Source organism: Petaurus breviceps, unplaced genomic scaffold (genome assembly GCF_028583685.1).
Source record: "Petaurus breviceps papuanus isolate PSGF00001 unplaced genomic scaffold, PetGlider_PUasm1.0 90779, whole genome shotgun sequence".
NCBI lineage: Eukaryota > Metazoa > Chordata > Mammalia > Diprotodontia > Petauridae > Petaurus > Petaurus breviceps.
The window spans coordinates 353,946-371,069 of NW_027187344.1; the positions used below are offsets into that span (position 1 = coordinate 353,946).

General features: G+C 43.5%; 2 protein-coding genes and 1 long non-coding RNA gene across 6 annotated transcripts in view; 1 reads left to right on the forward strand and 2 right to left on the reverse strand.

Moving 5' to 3' along the window:
• Positions 1–6,514, reverse strand: part of CARD9 (caspase recruitment domain family member 9) — a 31,748-nt gene extending 25,234 nt beyond the window's left edge. For 3 of the 4 annotated variants that reach the window (XM_069069193.1, XM_069069190.1, XM_069069191.1), the window contains exons 1-2: positions 6,357–6,514; positions 389–547 (exon numbers count right to left, since the gene is read on the reverse strand). The gene's annotated coding sequence lies outside the window, so the exon portion shown is untranslated. The remainder of the gene's footprint in view (positions 1–388; positions 548–6,356) is intronic. The other variant, XM_069069192.1, reaches the window with a different exon arrangement.
• A 124-nt stretch (positions 6,515–6,638) lies between these two features.
• Positions 6,639–17,124, forward strand: part of LOC138147044 (uncharacterized) — a 38,108-nt gene continuing 27,622 nt past the window's right edge. The window contains exon 1 of the long non-coding RNA XR_011164687.1: positions 6,639–6,805. This is a non-coding gene — a long non-coding RNA (uncharacterized lncRNA). The remainder of the gene's footprint in view (positions 6,806–17,124) is intronic.
• Positions 11,137–17,124, reverse strand: part of SNAPC4 (small nuclear RNA activating complex polypeptide 4) — a 50,038-nt gene continuing 44,050 nt past the window's right edge. The window contains exons 23-24 of the mRNA XM_069069189.1: positions 13,208–13,335; positions 11,137–12,607 (exon numbers count right to left, since the gene is read on the reverse strand). Of these exons, the coding sequence (XP_068925290.1) occupies positions 13,222–13,335 (114 nt within the window). The 3' untranslated portion in view covers positions 11,137–12,607; positions 13,208–13,221. The remainder of the gene's footprint in view (positions 12,608–13,207; positions 13,336–17,124) is intronic.

A 17,124-nucleotide genomic window follows, 5' to 3' on the forward strand; every position in this document is an offset into this window, starting at 1 on the left:
GAGAGAGAGAGAGAGAGAGAGAGAGAGAGAGAGAGAGAGAGAGAGAGTGTGTGTGTGTGTGTGTGTGTGTGCTCTCTTGCCCATTCCCTAGGCCTGGCTAGTCTAGGGGCTTAATGCCTTCCTACTGTCCCCCTAAATTCTCTGGAATATATACTCTTCCTTTTCCTGTTCCCCCCATCCTGAGGTGGGTATAAAAGGTTGCAATACAGGAAGTGGTAAAGCATTCTAGGGGATGAAACAAAATACAAACGGGCTTAAACAACGGATGGAAGGGTTCAGGGTAGATAGAAGGAAGAACTTCCTGACAGTATGAGTTGTTGTGAGACTAAGGAGTCTCTGTCTTTAGAAAATTGTGCAACTGGAGAGGGCGACTCCTAGATGGCCTTACCCCTTGTGGTCACATGGAATCAGATCAGCCTCAGAATGGTGGAAGAAAGTTGCTCCTGGTTTCAGGGTGTGGGTCTTGGAGGCTGATTTTTTGGCCGGAAGGGAGGAGGCTGGTAGGAAACTCCTGGCCTATCCTTGACCAGTCCTGCCTCTTGGGTTCCTACAGAACAAGAATTGGTTTTAGCTCAGTAAGAATAGTCTTGGTCCTGGTATAGGAAGGGCACTGGTCTCTTGAGGGACCCATAAGAAGATGGCAAACATGATTTTCCCGGGGTTGGCCATGTCATTTCCCTGCTCCGTAAACTCCAGTGGTGCTAGGATACTGGCTCCAGGATAAAACAGAGAATCATCTAGGTGACAGCTAACGCCCTTCACAACATGGCCCCAACTTCACTTTCCAAGCTTACCTCCCCACTGCTCTTCACACATGCTATGGTCTAGTCCAGGGGTGGGGAACCTTCAGCTTCAAGGCCACACGTGGCCTTCTAGGCCTTGGGTGTGGCCTTTTGAAGGAATCCAAGTTTTACAGAACAAATCCTTTTATTAAGGGGATTTGTTCTGTGAAGTTTGGATTCAAAGGGCTGCACTTGAGGATCTAGAGGGCCACATGTGGCCTCAAGGCCTAAGGTTCCCCACCCCTGGTTAGCCAAACTGGCTTATTTTTCACACCAGATACTTCATCTCCTGACTCCACACTTTTTTTTTTTTTGCACTTTTTGGAGGGGGGAGGGCAGGGCAATTGGGGTTAAGTTACCCAAGGTCACACAGCTAATGAGTGTTAAATGTCTGAATCCAGATTTGAACTCAGGTCTTCCTGACTCCAGGGCCAATGCTCTATTCACTGTGCCACCTAGCAGCCCCTGACTCTACACTTTTGTACTCAGGAATTCTCTCTTTGCCTCTTGGAATCCCTTTTTCCTCTAAAACTCAGTTCTATGCAGAGTTCATCAAATCTTCCCAGCTGCTGGAGGGTGTGGCATCTCCCAACAAAACTACCTAGTATTTATTTTCTATACATGTACATGTTGTCTCCTCCACAGAATGTAAACTCCAGAATGATTTCTTAGCCTAGCACAATGCTCGGCACGTTTCTGTTGTTTAGTCGTTTCAGTCATGTTGAGCTCTCTGTGACCCATTTGGGGTCTTCTTGGCAAATATACTAGAATGATTTGCCATTTCCTCCTTCAGTTCAATTTACAGATGAGGAAACTAAGGCAAACAGGGTTAAGTGACTTACCTAGAGTCATACAGCTAGTGAGTGTCTGAGGCTGGATTTGAACTCAGGTCCAACACATAGTATACACTTAATACATGCTTATGGGATGATTGATTAAGCCAAGCAACAGTCTTAATGCACTTTCTTGGGATGAGATAAGAGAGAGGAGAGAGACAACTTCAAATTTCGGTTCTATTATTTCCTACCTCTGTAACCTTGGGAAAGTTTCTTAACCTTTCATCACCTATAAAATGAAGGGGTTTGATTAGATCAGAGGCCACAATGGGGCCCATAAAAATTTCAAGTGCTGCCAAATCGGATTAAAAAGTAATACAGAAGGGCGGCTAGGTGGCACAGTGAATATAGTACCAGCCCTGGAGTCAGGAGGACCCAAGTTCAAATCAGACCTCAGACACGTAACACAAAACTAGCCATGTGACCTTGGGCAAGTCACTTAACTCCAATTGCCCTGCCTTCCCCCCTCCAAAAAAAAAAGCAAAAAAGTAATACAGAAATATTTAACAAAATAAATACAAATACAATAGAACATAAATAATGTTAATATGTGGTTTTCTAAGTCAGTTTTCACCTGTGGAGATCCTTTGGTACAGTCCGGTGGTCCCTGTTTCTATTACAGTGTGACATTACTGGACCAGATGGCCCCTTACATTCTTTCTCACCTCTGGATTTATAATTCTGTATTCTGATGGATACATGGGCAATGTGACCTCATACATTTTCCTTATTTAATTTTTGTAACTACTCCCTTACTCCCACACAGAAGCACACACATACTCAGGTGCTACCTCTTAGGCCTCTCTTTAATTTAAACTCGTCTGCACATAGCTATTGGACTGGGACCCAGCAATGATATACAAACATATTTAAAAGCAGGTGTCCAGTGACTGAACATTAATCAAGCCATCACCACCATCTTGCAAACTCCTCTGGGGCAGTGGAGAGAGTACTGACTCTAGAGTTTGAGGCGCTGGGTTCAATTCTTGCCCCGGATGTTTAGTATTTGTGTGACCCTGGGTCTCAGTTTCCTCATCTATAAAGTGAGGGCCTCTAAGGTCCCTTCCAGTGCTATAATCCTTGATAAATTTTGGCTTCTTGCTGAGTTACAAAATCTGACCCATTTCCTTAACTAATGATTCCAGAAAGAAAAAGAACAAAGCTATCACTTTAGATGATCCCAAGCTAGGAGGTGACATCTTTCTTTAAGCCAGAGTGTGTCCCAATATGTGTGCTAGAAGACTCAGCAAGAATTACCTGCATAGTCAGGTGTGGGGTGGCAATTCCAGATGCATCAGGGGCTGTTTATGTAGAAGATACAAAGAGAGATGCCTTCCAAATGCCAGAAGGGCTTGCTGCTTGGAATGTCTACTCCAATTTCCTTTTGCTCAGTCTAATTCTACCGATTAGTCAGCTTACATTCCAACTCATTCAATTCAATTAAAAAAATAATAAATATCTCCTGTGTACAGAACTATAACTGGGAATTCCAATATCTAGGCCAAATTGCATTGGAAGGATTGGGGACAAAGCAAAGGAGACAGAGACTCCTGTTAGATTGTAAGCTCCTTCAAGGCAGGGACTGTCTTTTGCCTTGCCTGTTTCCTCAGTGCTTAGCACTGTGTCTGGTACACAGTAGTGTGTAATAACTGTTTATTGATTAATTGATGAAACAGCACAAGACTTTGTGGTGTCATCATTGCTACTGGTTCCACCACTGATACTGGTCATTCCCTCTGACATGAGTCCCCCAGTCTGGTGGTATCTGCCTCAGCTGGGTATAATGATACTGACTTGGTGGGGGGTGAGAGAATGAACTGGAAGAAGAATATGACAGCAACAAGTCTCTTGGGATGGAGGGTTTGGGGCTTGGAGGGGTAGATGTATTTCTTCTTTCAGGGTACCCACATCCAACCAAGATGGGTTTCTTCCCTGGGGTGGCCCTTAGAAGGCTCCTTAGGAGGCCACTGGCAGTCAAGAGACCCCAACTCCCCTCCCAAGTGGAAAGACGTGCCCTTGGATGTCACCACCCTACAGAAAGAACATATCCTTTCCTATAGTGACCATTAGTCTCACTAGTTACACTTTTGTGTGTGTCTGGAACACTTTGCTAGGTGTTGGGGAAGATGCAAAAATTAACATGATCCCCCATCCTATGGAGATCACAGTCTAGTAGGGGCCTCTCCAGCTGGGGTAATGACACAAACATATGATTAGAAAATGCAATCTTCCGTGATCTAGTGTTGAGGAAGCACTGTGTGAGGTCTGAGCAAAGAAGCCTTCTCTAGCCTCACTGCCCTCAGGCTTCCCAGCATGCATTATCTATGCCACACAATCTGTTTTGCACTGTTCCGTTTACTTAAAATGTCTCCCCAACAAGATCTTAAGCATTGGGCATGTGATACGTGCATTTATAAATACTTGGCCAGTTTGATTTCTCTTCCCCAAACCTATTGTTCTGTGGGGACTGGGGAACCTTCCACATTTTGAAAGCAACCTTCCCACTATTTACAGCTGATAAAGGAAATTAGCTACACAAGGCAACTTCCTTATGAGTGAGGCAGTGACCCAGCTATCTCTGGTCTCTGATTTACAGCAGACTCATTTCCTCTAATTCTTTTCCATTGCATTTTTCCTTTCTTGTTGCCTGGCTATGGAGTGATGGAATATTTCTTTTTATGGTCCCTGTCACCTGAGAAGCCAGGTCATTAAGCTTGGCCCTTTAGCAGAAAGGAAGAGTGCTGGATTAGTACTAAATACAGATATCCAGACACCCATTTCCCCTATTCTACTTTCTCATAGAGCTAGCCTAATTTCTCTTAAAAAAAAAAAAAAAGACTTTAGAAGCACATGGCATGTCCACGCTGCTGGTCTCTTAAGGGAAACTGGACATGTCTCCAGAAGACCTGGGATCATGTCCTGGTTCTGCCACTTAAGAGCTATGGCCAAGTCATGAGACCTCCCAGGGCCGTTGATTTCCTCATCTACAAAATAAGGTGGATGGGGTGGCTAGGTGGGGCAGTAAATAGAGCACCGGCCCTGGAGTCAGGAGGACCTGAATTCAAATGTGGCCTCAGACCATCACACAAAAAACTAGCCATGTGACCTTGGGCAAGTCACTTAACCCCAATTGCCCTACCTTCCCCCCTCCAAAAAAAGCAAAAATAAAATAAAATAAGGTGGTTGGTTGGATTAGATTATCTCTAAGACTCTAATTCCAGCTCTAATAGTCTATGCTTCTGGGGACATTTTTCCTGTTCTGAACTTTATCTTTATAGAACCCAATGAAAATACTAACTTAATCACTTAACCCAAGCTACCTGGAAACAGGGGTTTGGAAAGACCACATAGTAGCAGACTTTGCTGCAATTCTGAGCAGTTTTGTGAATATTATTATTTTTTTTAAGTTTTATTGTTACCTTTTGTTTTTATACCACAATTATTTTCCCTTAATCTGTCCCCTCCCTCCCCATCCCCAACCAATTAACCCTCACATTTCAGCAGAGCCAACAAAGTGTCCCACGTGGCAGCATTATCACTTCCCTCACCCCTCCACTGGAGAGCAAGGCAGTGTGTTTCCAGGACTGAGATTGTTTTCATAATTCATCATAGCTTTCAGAATGCTATTTTTGTTACTATTACAAGCTCTAAATTCTTCTCCACTAACCAGAAAAGCTGAAGATCTGTACCAGTTGAATGAGGCAAGAAGAGCAGCTTTGCAAAGGTTATCCCTTCCCTAGGCAGACACAGAAGAGACTGAAAGGAATGGGAACAAAGCGAGGGAGACAGACTTTCATTAGATTGGAAGCTCCCTCAGAGCAAGCAGGGGCTGCCTTTTGCCTCTTTTTGTATCCCTGGTGTTTAGCATAGTGCCTGACACTGTGAACCAGTGACTTTGCTTAACCCATATGAAACCTTGGATTTGGTCAACCTCCTGGTCTTGGTCAGAGCAGATTTTTGGCTCAAGCTATCCAGGCTACCCTTGGAGTCCTTCCCAGGTAGACTTGGCTGACTGAATTTGCAAATGGCCTTTTATCTTAGTTTCTCAACTTTCACCTATACTTCCTTTTCATATAGAACTTCAGTCAAAAATAAGAATTGATTCTTACAATCAATGAGAAACTGGCACAGAGAACACTCTATTCTTTTTGTCAGAGACTCGTTAGATGAACCTTCTCATTCTTCTTGCTGGACCAAAATCCAAATGCATCACACTGAACTTTATGACATTAATTTGATTCAAGGTACCAAGTAGATATTCAGATACATCTGAAATCCAGCAACCAGAAATCAGGTGTGAGGAAATAAACATAGGAGAGTCTGGTCCTGCCTGGGAATGACTGGTTCCCTGAGGACATGAGACTCTATCATAGGATTCTAGAGACAGCCTCAGAGCTAGAAGGGGCCTCAGAAGTCATTTAGTCCAACCCCATATTACATATGAGGAAACTGAGGACCAAGGAGGCTAAGTGACATGGCCAACGTCATACAGACAGAAAGTTTCAGAAGTAGGATTTGAACTCCATTCTTCTGGCTCCAGAGATAGTGCTCCTCCCACTGTGCCTAAATGCCTGTCCCTAAGTGGCCATCTATCCTATAAGACTACTCAGGTTAGTGAGAGGTTAATGACCCTCCCTTGCTTTGAGTTAATTCCTTCTGGCCAAATACCGCTCCTCCACCTCCTCCCGCTTATCCATACTTCCCCACACTCCCCCTTAGGATAACAAAGCCCTCATACCTCTCAGTTTGTTCTCAGAGCTTCCTGCTGGGCTATAACTCTGCTTTCCATATGCTGGAGCCAGCCCATTTCCTTGGTCCTCAGACCTTGATAGGAAACCTTACTGGCAACGCAGGAACTTGAGGGTGAGGTCAGTTGGGAAAACCTCTGTCATGAGGTACTTCCTGGGGCCATAGTCAAGATATTTCTTGATGGTATTTCCTCTGATTGGTCCATCAGAGTTCTGGGAGGGAGAGAGGTGGAGGGCGGAGTTTGGAAAAGGAGAAGTAATTTATTTCTAGGGAGAACTCGAGGTATATGGCATCTCAGCACACTTTTGGGGTACCATTTTACATTATCAGCACCTCTGGGCTCCTCAGGTATGTACCATGGCTCAGGTGGATTGAGACCCACACAGAAACACTGTATCCTGGCTTGGCATCATAACCACCCCCTCCCCCCCATGCGAGGTGAGTGTCCTGCCTTACACTTAGAGCAAATATTATTAAGAATAATCAGCCATCTGTGCTACTGTCTGGAGGATTTAGGCATTAAGATGTCTCTTTAGTAGGAAGGACATATGCACCTGGGCTCTCCTGTCCCTTTTGTAAACAGTTAACTCTAACTAGGGTAGGATAATCAGGGCTTTACTCCATAGCACCAATATTTTGTGGCTGGGGAGGAGATCCTCACCTTCCTCCTCTTCCCTCCTTCTCCTCCAGAGACCCCTACCCCACTACCTCACACCTCAAAGTCTTCTGTTAACGTGTGCAACCCTGCTTCTTCACCAGGTTCTGTCACCAGTGTTCCTTGTCTTCCCATCCCAAGGGGGGCATAGACAGTATTTCCTGGGGAGCAGGTCTTCTCTCCCAGTGCAAATGCTCTGATGGGCAAACTGTTGCCTGAGTTGTCACTGTCACCCCCAATTCCTCTGATCAGACTATCCTTTCTACTGACACTATCTTTAGCATTCCTTCCCCACCCCACACATCTCTCTGAATTGCTTTTGCCCCAGCTAAAAGAATTTTTAGTTACAAAAAAGAACAAAGCCACACAAAAATTAAACCCTTGACCATGGCCTTGTTAGCACCACATTTTAACCAGCCGTTGGTGAATTTTTTTTTTGGTATTATCAATAAACCTGACAACACCATAAGCAATGGCAGACCCAGAGGTTAGCAACCTATGGCTTACCTAGGTGCCAAAGATGGCCTTCATGCTGATTTTTATCAGCAGTGGGTAACTGTGATTATGCCCTTACCACCCCCTAAGCCACACATGACCACAAGTTGCTAACTGATATACATTCTTTCCTCAGAGACAGAATTCCCCCTCTGGGCTTTGCACCAAAGCTGCCAACAGCCATATCTCCCCTGTTCCACCTGGCAGATCCAAAGGAAGAGTTAGACTCATAGGACTATAAATTGAAAAGGTGCTTAGAGGTCAACTAGTACAACTTCACTTTTATGAATGAGGAAATTGAGGCCCAAAGAGGTTTAGTAGCAGTATCAGGATTCAGACCTAGGTTAGGATTCAAACCCAAGTCTTTTGATTCTAAATTCTGTCCTCTTTTCCAGAGTCATACCTAGGAATTTTTATGGGGCAAGCAGTATGGAAGGTGCTCTAAAATTAACTTTGTAACGAAGTAGAAATATCAGAAATTCAGTTGAGTGGGAGGGTGAATTTGTTGCTTCAGTGGCTTAGGAGGCAGAATTTCAAAGTTGGAAGGGACCCCAGAGGTCATCTAGTTCAGCCTATGAAATCTGAAAGAGGCCTCATGCTCTTTCTATTCCACTACAGTAAGCCTTGGGGAAGTTCCTTCTCATATAACCTGGAGATAAAGTTACACCAGGGGTCTTTCCTCAACCTTGATTGGGGAGGGGAGGAGTAGTAGAGGTTGGTCTGGTCTTTGGAAGAAAGATGAAGCCCTGGAGAGGGGACAAGACAGGAATGGAGGGGATTTTTTTTTAAGGGACAGGAGACAGGGATAGAGTAAAGAAGCTTTAGCCTTCTGTCCCCATAACTGCCCAGAATTCACACTACTTCACCATTCCTTGGCTAGCTTTTGAGATCCCATATCCTTCTACTCAGCTGATGTTAATTTTCTATCAATCTGCTAACTTTTTCACTCTCTGTATTTTCTATGCAAGGGCAAAAGTCCAGCTTTACCCTTCCCACTGCAACATGTTGCCTGACTTGGCAGTCTACTTTTAAGCATGTGTGACCTCTCTGCTCCTCTATAAATCAACATAACTTACAACTTCAATTGTTCTAGGCACCTTACACTGATTTGGAAGCCTTTCCTAATCCCCTCAACTCCTTCCTTCTTAAACTATCTTGAATTTAACTACTTTCTACAAATTCGAATTTATTCACCTCATACAGGGTATACTTTTGGAAGAACCGGTGATTATGCTGTATTTTTAGTTATTTGTTTTCACCCCCATTATAAGTACCTTGAGAGTAGGGTTCATTTCATTCTTGTACCCCTAGTACCTAACACAGTATCTGGCACACAGTAGGGACTTAGTTGTTGATTTTCTAGGAATTCTTGGGGAGGGGAGGCAACAGAAAAGTGTGGGGCAAAAACACCCAAATATGGCATTTTTTCATGCAGCAATGGCGAAAGACGGAATTTGGGAGGGACAAACACACAGTGTGAATGTCTATTAATTACTGGGTATCTGCTGGGCAGTGCTGGATCTCAAACAGGAAGGGTAGGTTCCAAAGGCCCATGAATATTAATGCCTAGTTAATCCAGTTAAAATAAACTCTTCCTCCTATATATTTTCCTAGCTAATGCAGGCTAACAAGATGGGGAGTAGATATTGTGTTCAGGGGAGGGAGAAGTGGAAGCTACAGTCATGATGGAAGATTTTTTCACCTGGTCCCACCCTAAGACAATTTTACCTCTCATCTAATTGCTGTCCAGTCTGTTCCCTTGAACTAGCTTCTTAGATGAACTGCCCTTGGAACTTTTGCTTGGGAGCCTTCAACTGCTATTAATAAGATACATGGGAATGTCCCACATATCTATACTGAGGAGTTACCCTCGGTTGTGAATTGTCTGCAACATCCTGGGTTTCCCCACATTCCAGCTATCACAAATGAAAGAGAAGGCTTGAAGGACTGGAAGGGGATGGTTCACAGTGAGAGAAGGTGAAAAGTGGGCAAGGATTCGAAGGGACTCCCTAGGTGGGGAAAAGAGCAGAGATGTGACAATAGGTGAAGATAAAAAATGCTAACAGTGAAGCATCAGTGACTCTCCATCCCCGCCCAACTCCACTTGGCTCTCCAGGCAATGGTTTACCCACAGCAAAACAAGGCTCTTTGAACAACAATAACAAAATGCCTGCCCTACTTACCTCACAGGAATGTAAATGAAATTTAATAAACAAAAACAATTATAAGGTAGTTTATTAGAGCCAACAGACGCGGGAAGACCTGAGCTCCAGTCTTGCCTGTTGTTAGCTGTGTTACCATCAGTACATCTTCTCAGTGTCCCAGGTACTCTTTAAAAGGTCCGTATGAAGGGGTGGCCATGAATAGAGTGAACAGAGTGCAGTGAATAGAGCACCAGCCCTGGAGTCAGGAGGACCCGAGTTCAAATCCTGTCTCAGATACTTGACACACTTACTAGCTGTGCGACTTTGGGCAAGTCACTTAACCCCAATTGCCCTCCAGTAAGCAAAAAAAAAAAAAAAAAGGTAAAGGTCCACATGAATTGGTCTGCATCAGTGAAGAGAGTTTCAATCACAGGATCACACAAAAACAAAGTACTAGGTATTATTTTTGTCAAGAGAGGGAAAGGCTTAGCTTTGAAAATGATCAGTCTTCCAGGGGTGTCATGTTTCAGCAAAGTGAGTCAACACCTGGAGTGTCTTAATGTACCCTGAATGGTGTCATTCTGTTGTACTGAATCCCATTGTACCAAAACTCAGCTACCACCACCAGATTCTAAGAAAACAGGAATGGTGTCAGTCTGTGTGGTCTGGAGGGGAAAAAGAAATGGAAATATCTTCCCCTTTGTTGTGTAGAGAACTGGGAGGAAGGCATTGAGCATCTTCGCCTCTTCAAAGGATGCCTTGACATCATATCCTACTTAGCCTGGTCTTATGCCTTGATTTCTATCCAGAGACTCTGGGCTATTTTCTCAAAAGTTTCTAGCCAATTAGAACATTCCAGTTTTTGACAATAATAAAAAAAGCAACATGCTTCCCCCTTTTCCCTAACAGAAACAAAAAACTCATAAGTTAGGAATGGGTAGTCATTTATGTATATGAAAACAAGGGCCCAGATCAGATATTACAGTTACAGAATTGTGCACTGGAAGATGTTTTGGAGACTGAGTCCAGTGGTGTCAAGCTAATCCATACATAAAGATCCCTTAACTTAGTTTTAAAATGCAATGTTATCTATGTTTTGTTGTATTTTTACTTATTTTGTTAAATATTCCTAATCACATTTTTATCTGGTTGGGGCTGCACCTGGTAGTGTTTTGGGCAATGTATTTGACATCTCTGATCTAGTGTAACCTCCTTATTTTATAGATAACTGGCATTTATATAGTTTTAAAGTTTACAAAATGCTTTCCCTACAAAAGTCCTGTGAAGTAGGCAGTGCAAGTAGTATTGTTCCCTATTTTTTTTTTTTTAAAACAATCGGGGTTAAGTAACTTGCTCAAGGTTACATGGCCAGTTATTTCTGGGTGTGGTGCTAAGTGTCTCAGCCCGGATTTGATCCCCAGGTCATCCCAACACTGGAGCCGGTGCTCTTACTTGCTGAGCCACTTGGCCACCCCTAAGCAATTGGGGTTAAGTAACTTGCTCAAGGTTACACGGCCAGGTGTTTCTGGGTGGGTGCTAAGTGTCTGAGCTCAGATTCGATCCCCAGGTCATCCCGACACTGGAGCCAGCTCTTACTCTCTGTGCTACCTGGCCACCCCGTTCCCTATTCTTTAGGGATGAAAAACCTGAGGCCTACAGTCATTAAATGTCTTGTAAAAGATCAGAGCGTTTAAAAGGGTAAGGTAACTGGAGCTTTGTACCAGGGCTCTGACAGGGGACCAAGGGGAGGCATGATCTGTCATGTATGTTCCTCTCCCAGAGCTATTACCACCAAACCCTTCAGAGACATTGGCAGGACTCAGAGGGCTGGACTGTCCTTTGTGCACACACATATCCTATCCACTGTCTGCCAGACCATTTTCTCTGTACCACTACTACTGTTCAATCCTGTCAGATTCATGGTGCCTCTCTCCTCCACCCTCGCAATCTGTCCCCACTCCTAACTAAGCTTCAGATGAAAAAATTCCTGCTTACAGCTCTACCCAAGATTCAACAGCTAGGAAATGACAAAGTCAAGATTCATTCCCACGGCCCTGTGGGGCCCCTTCTAGCCCTCAGATTTAGCCATTTCACATGTATTACTGACTGGAAAGTATGGCAGGCCTTTAGGATCAGTTTAAGGCCCTCATGTAGAGTTTCATATTGACAAGAGTGGGGCTGACCCTGAGAGAGTGTGTGTATACTTACAGTATACCCTTGAAAAAATAAAGCTAAAGTTTTTTTGTTTTGTTTTTAATGAGAAAATAAAACATCTAGCAGCTATATACACACACACATAAATATTTATATCTTTCCCTCCAAACATTTAGACTTCTTATGTGCATAAAAAAATAACCCCTCCAATTAAAGAAGTATTATCACTTCAAAGCAGCCGAGGGACCATTCATTACCAATGTCACTGAAGGTGGAATGACTGAGAATCCCAGTCACCTCTTCTGATCCAGAATCAAATGATCACACAAAATAAAGCTTTGACAGCAAAAATAAATAAACTTCTATTTCTCTCTTCCTCCTCCTCCCTATCCCAGCAGCTCCCCAGGTTCCCTCCTTCCCTTGTTCTAGTGCAACAAAGCAGTGGCATAAGCCTTTTGCAGGAGTTCAATTTCCAGGGTTTACAGTACATTGATAATCCAGTGTGGTTAGTGTGATAACAGGTCTTCAGTGAGAAGCATTGACTCAATACTGTCTGTACAGAGAAAGCCTTCATGACGATGAGGCTTTCTTATCCTTCATGGTTTCTTGACTTTTTAAAAAAGTTTTTTTGCAGGGTCAGTTGGTTTTAAGCAAGTTTAAGATTTCCTTGACTCTAGAGGCAGTTTTCATGGCCAGGAATCCTGCACTAGAAGAACAGGCAGGGGCTCCCAAGGATGCTTCCATCCGGCTGTTTCCATATCTTTAGACAACGCCTTTAGCAAAAGTCAAGGTCTATAAATACAGAAGACAATCAAGCTGACAGAATGGAGGATGGGGAGATGCACTGTTAGGGACTGTTTTACAAAGACAGCTCTGGACAAAGTGGTTGTCCAAAAAACTTCCTGAAAGTCTGTGGTTCTTTTTTGTGTCTTGGACCTTTCTGGCAATCAGGTGGTCAGAATAATGTTTTTATTTAATTTAAATAGAATATGTAGAATTATAAAGGAAATAAAGTATACTGAAATACAGCTGTGAAAGTATTAAAAACCAATTTCACAGACGCAAGGTTAAGAGCCCCTGCCCTAGCGGTTTAAAAATAAGTGCAACAGAACAACTCCTTCTGAAAGCATCATAGTGAGTGGGGCCTCAGACCTCCTCTTTCTCATCTGTATGAAAAGGGCAGTGGGATTTTTTTTTAAGGGCAGAACTTGTCTGCTCCCAAAATCATAGTGGTAGTAGCAAAGTGTGTGTGGGGATAGGGAGGAGGAGAAGGGAGAGAGGGTGGAGGGGGAGGAGGACAAGGGTACAAAATCCCCCCAGTAAGCTGTACGATACCAGTGTGACATTATTTCCGTGTCTAGGGCCCTTCAACTTCATGTGTGATCAACTTACTTCCAGCTCCTGTCTCACAGCCTCCTCCTCCGCTTCCTGGCATGCATAGAATTTCTGGTCTTCAGTACATCGAAGTCTGCAGCATCCAGGGTATCAGACATGGCATGTGGGACAGGATGGGGACAGCCCTAAAGCAAGATCCAAAAGGGAGAGAACAGTGACCAGAGATCCCAGAGTGACAAGGGGGAAAAGTAGAGGGAAAGGAATTCCCCTTGCAAGGCTAGAATTAGGATGAAAACTAGCAGGGGGTAGCTAGGGGGCACAGTGAATAAAACACTGGCCCTGGAGTCAGGAGAACCTGAGTTCAAATCTGACATCAGACACTTGCATTTACTAGCCGTATGAACCTGGACGAGTCACTTAATTCCAATTGCCCTGCCTTCCCCCCTCCAAAAAAAAAAGAAAGAAAAAAAAAGATGAAATCTGGCCCAATGGCCTGTTAGTTTCCTGTTCACCTAACCCCAAACACAGAGATTTCTACAAATAGAATCTAGAGTTGCAGGTTCACCTCACGTTTAGGTTTGGTGGTTGGGGGCAGCTAGTGAGGATGGACAGAAAACTGGAGGAGGAGAGAAAAGTATCTTCCCTTCTCTTGAGCTCAGGTATGTGAGGTCTGAAAAGGGCTTAGCAATGCTGACCTAAGGAGGCAGGTTTTCAAGGAGTAGTACTATTTTGTTGGTGGTTTAAAAAATATTTTTAATTGATCTTTGGGGGGGGGTCATATTACTTATATTTTACAATTTATTCTAACTTCCTTTCCCACCCTAAGACATCCCTTATGACAACAAATAAACAGGAAAGAGACCAGTTTAGCAAAACTAACCCACATTTTGAAAAAATCTGACATTGTATGCAGCACCCCACCCCACCAGTCCCCTACTTCTGCAAAAGATGGGGAGGTGACTGGCACAGCATTTCTGAAAGAGGTTCTTTCTAACTGGTTGTTGCCTCCCCCACAATATCTTAAAACCCTTCTTCAATGGCAGTGGATGAGGCAAGCTTTTGTTTCTGCTTTCTCCTTCCACAAAAACCCTGACAGCACAAGGCCATCAAACTATGGCTCATGGGAGTGGTGGTAGCCCATGTTCTTCAGAACTTCCCTGAGATAGCACAATGAGCTTCTTCGGCTCTGACCATCTAGGAAAATGCTAAGGGAAGAAGTTTTTATGGAAAAACTTAGGAAGGGTGCCTAATTTCAAGGGGAAAACTGACACAGAAACAGAATTCTGGTTAAACATCACCAATAGAAACAGGACTAGATATTGGAAAAACTCATTATCTGGAGTTCTCTTGAGATACCAGTCAAGTAAGATATTGTGCTTGGAGATCAGGAATTACATTAAAATTCCAACAGAATTTATAACTGATAGGAACCTTAGTGATCATTTAATCTAATCCAGGGGTAGGGAATCTGCTGTCTCAAGGCCACATGTGGCCTTCTAGGTCCTTGGGTGTGACCTTTTGACTCAATCCTAGTTTTACAGAACAAATACTTTTATTAAGGGTATTTGTTCTGTGAAGTTTGGATTCAGTCAAAGGACCCCACTTGAGGGCCTAGAGGGCCACATGTGGCCTCAAGGCCACAGGTTGCCTAACCCTGTAACCTCTTTATTTTCCAGTTAGAACAGAAAGAAGCCATGGCTTGTGCAAGATGACCTAGTGAGCTTATGTTGGCTGATGGGGTCTCTTCAGTGTCAATCTAGTAATCATTACACCATTATATTGGCCCACACTGAGACTCTGTTCCTCTATCAAAACACAGGTTATGCAATTTATACTTCTGAAGTTTAAGCATATTACATTCTACTGACAAGAAGCAACTACAATAAGGAAAAGCAGGAAACTTTGGTTTGAACAAATGACTATAGCTGTCAGTTGATATTTAAACGTGGACATTTATATATCTATATCTACAGCTACTACAGCCACAAAGTTTAAGACTGTAAGAGCTAGAAAAGTCCTTAAAGATCTCTTGGAGCAAGGGTTCTGAACCTGTCGTCCATGAACTTTTTTGTTAGTATGGTGATAACTGTATTTCGATGTAACTGGTTGACTTTGTGATTCTATGTATTTTATTTTGTGTATTTAAAAATGTCTAAGAAGGGGTCTACAGGCTTCACCAGACTCAGAGAGGGGTCCAAGACACAAGGAAGTTAAGGAACCCTGATCTAGAGTCATTTTACAGATGAGGCAACTGTGGCCCAGGAGACTGCCTTACACAAAGTTATAATCAATACATCATTCAACAAGCATTTGTTAAGCACTTGCTATGTGCCATGCACTGTCAACAGATACTGGAAATAAAAAACTTAAACTAGTCTGCTGTCAAGAAGCACACATTTTGTTAGGGAAAAAAATAACATATATATGAGTAAGTATAGAAACTATACATAGTAATTTTGCATTTGAGTCCCTGGGGACCCAGGCAAGCGCCTCATGAAGAAGGCAGCACTTAAGCTGAGCTGTGAAAGAAGCAAGGATTTTGAGAAGCAGGTGCATTTCAGACGGGCATGGCCTGTCCAATGCTGTATTAAAGCAAGCAGATCAATTTGGCTATAATGCATGAAGGGGAGCAGGATGTAACAAGCCTGGAAAAACAGGCTGAGGCTTTAAATGAAGGGCTTTAAATGCCAAAAAAGAGGAGCTTTTATTTTACCCTAGAAACAAGAAGAGCCACTGAATGTTTCTGAGCAGAAGAGAGACATGATCAAACTTATGCTTTAGGAATACTCCTTTGGCAGCTGTGGAGGGATGGACTACAGAGGGGAAAGGAGGCTGGCTGAGAGGCCAATCAGGAGGCTTTTGGGTAATGACAATGTGAGTGAAGAGAAGAACAGACACAAGAGATGTGGTAGAGGTAGAACTGACAAGACGTGGCAATAGCTGGGATATGGGGGAGTGAAAGAGAGTCAAGAGTCTTGGGTAATTTTGAGGCTTCAAACCTGGAGGGCTGCAAGGACATGGTGCCCCTGACAGCAATAACTGAGAAAGAAGGGTGAGTTTTAGGGGATTAAAAGATGAGTTCTGTTATAGACATGTTAAGTCTGAGGTGCCTATGGGGCATCCAGTTATGGATGTGGGACTCGTACTCAGTAAACAGGTTAGGGATGAATATGTAAATCTGGGAGTCATCTACATAGAGATGATAACTGAATTTCTGAAAGCCAACGAGATCAGCAAGCCGGGGACAGAGGAGGTCCAGGATCAAGACGTGGGTCAGACTCAGTAAGGAAGATGACCCAGAAAAGGAGCCAGAGGAAAGGGCATCCAGAGAGGCAGGAGAAGCAAGGGAGGGCGATATCATGAAAACTAAGAGGGGTGAGAGTGTTTAAGAGGAGAAGGTAGCTCAGCCATGTCAATTACTGCAGAGAAGTTGGGAAGGATGAAGACTCAGAAAAGGCCATTAGGTTTGGTAATTAAGAGATGGTTGGTAAGTCTGGAGAGAAGAATTGAGTGATGAGACCATGAGAAGAGAGGGAAAGGAGAAGTGAGCAAGAAGCACAGGAACACCGATTTTTTACAGGCACCTGATTGTAATGAGGAGATACACAGAGAATCAAGACAAGGTATGTTTATTTTTTAAAGGATGGGAAACCTGGACATTTTTGTAGGTAGTAGCAAGGAAGGAGCCAGTAGACAGGGAGAGATTAAAGAACAGAGAGACAGAGGGGATCATCGTAGGGACAATCTCCTGAAGTCAACAGAAGAGATGGAATTATAAATACAAGTACAGGGGTTGGCCTTAGCAAAAGGGGGCCATCAAAGAATGGAATAAAGGAAAGGAGCTGAGAGTAACAGATCTAGGACTTGAACACAGATCTTCACTTTTTTTTTTTAAGCAATCGGGGTTAAGTAACTTGCTCAAGCTTACACGGCCAGTTATTTCTGGGTGTGGTGCTGAGTGTCTGAGCCCGGGA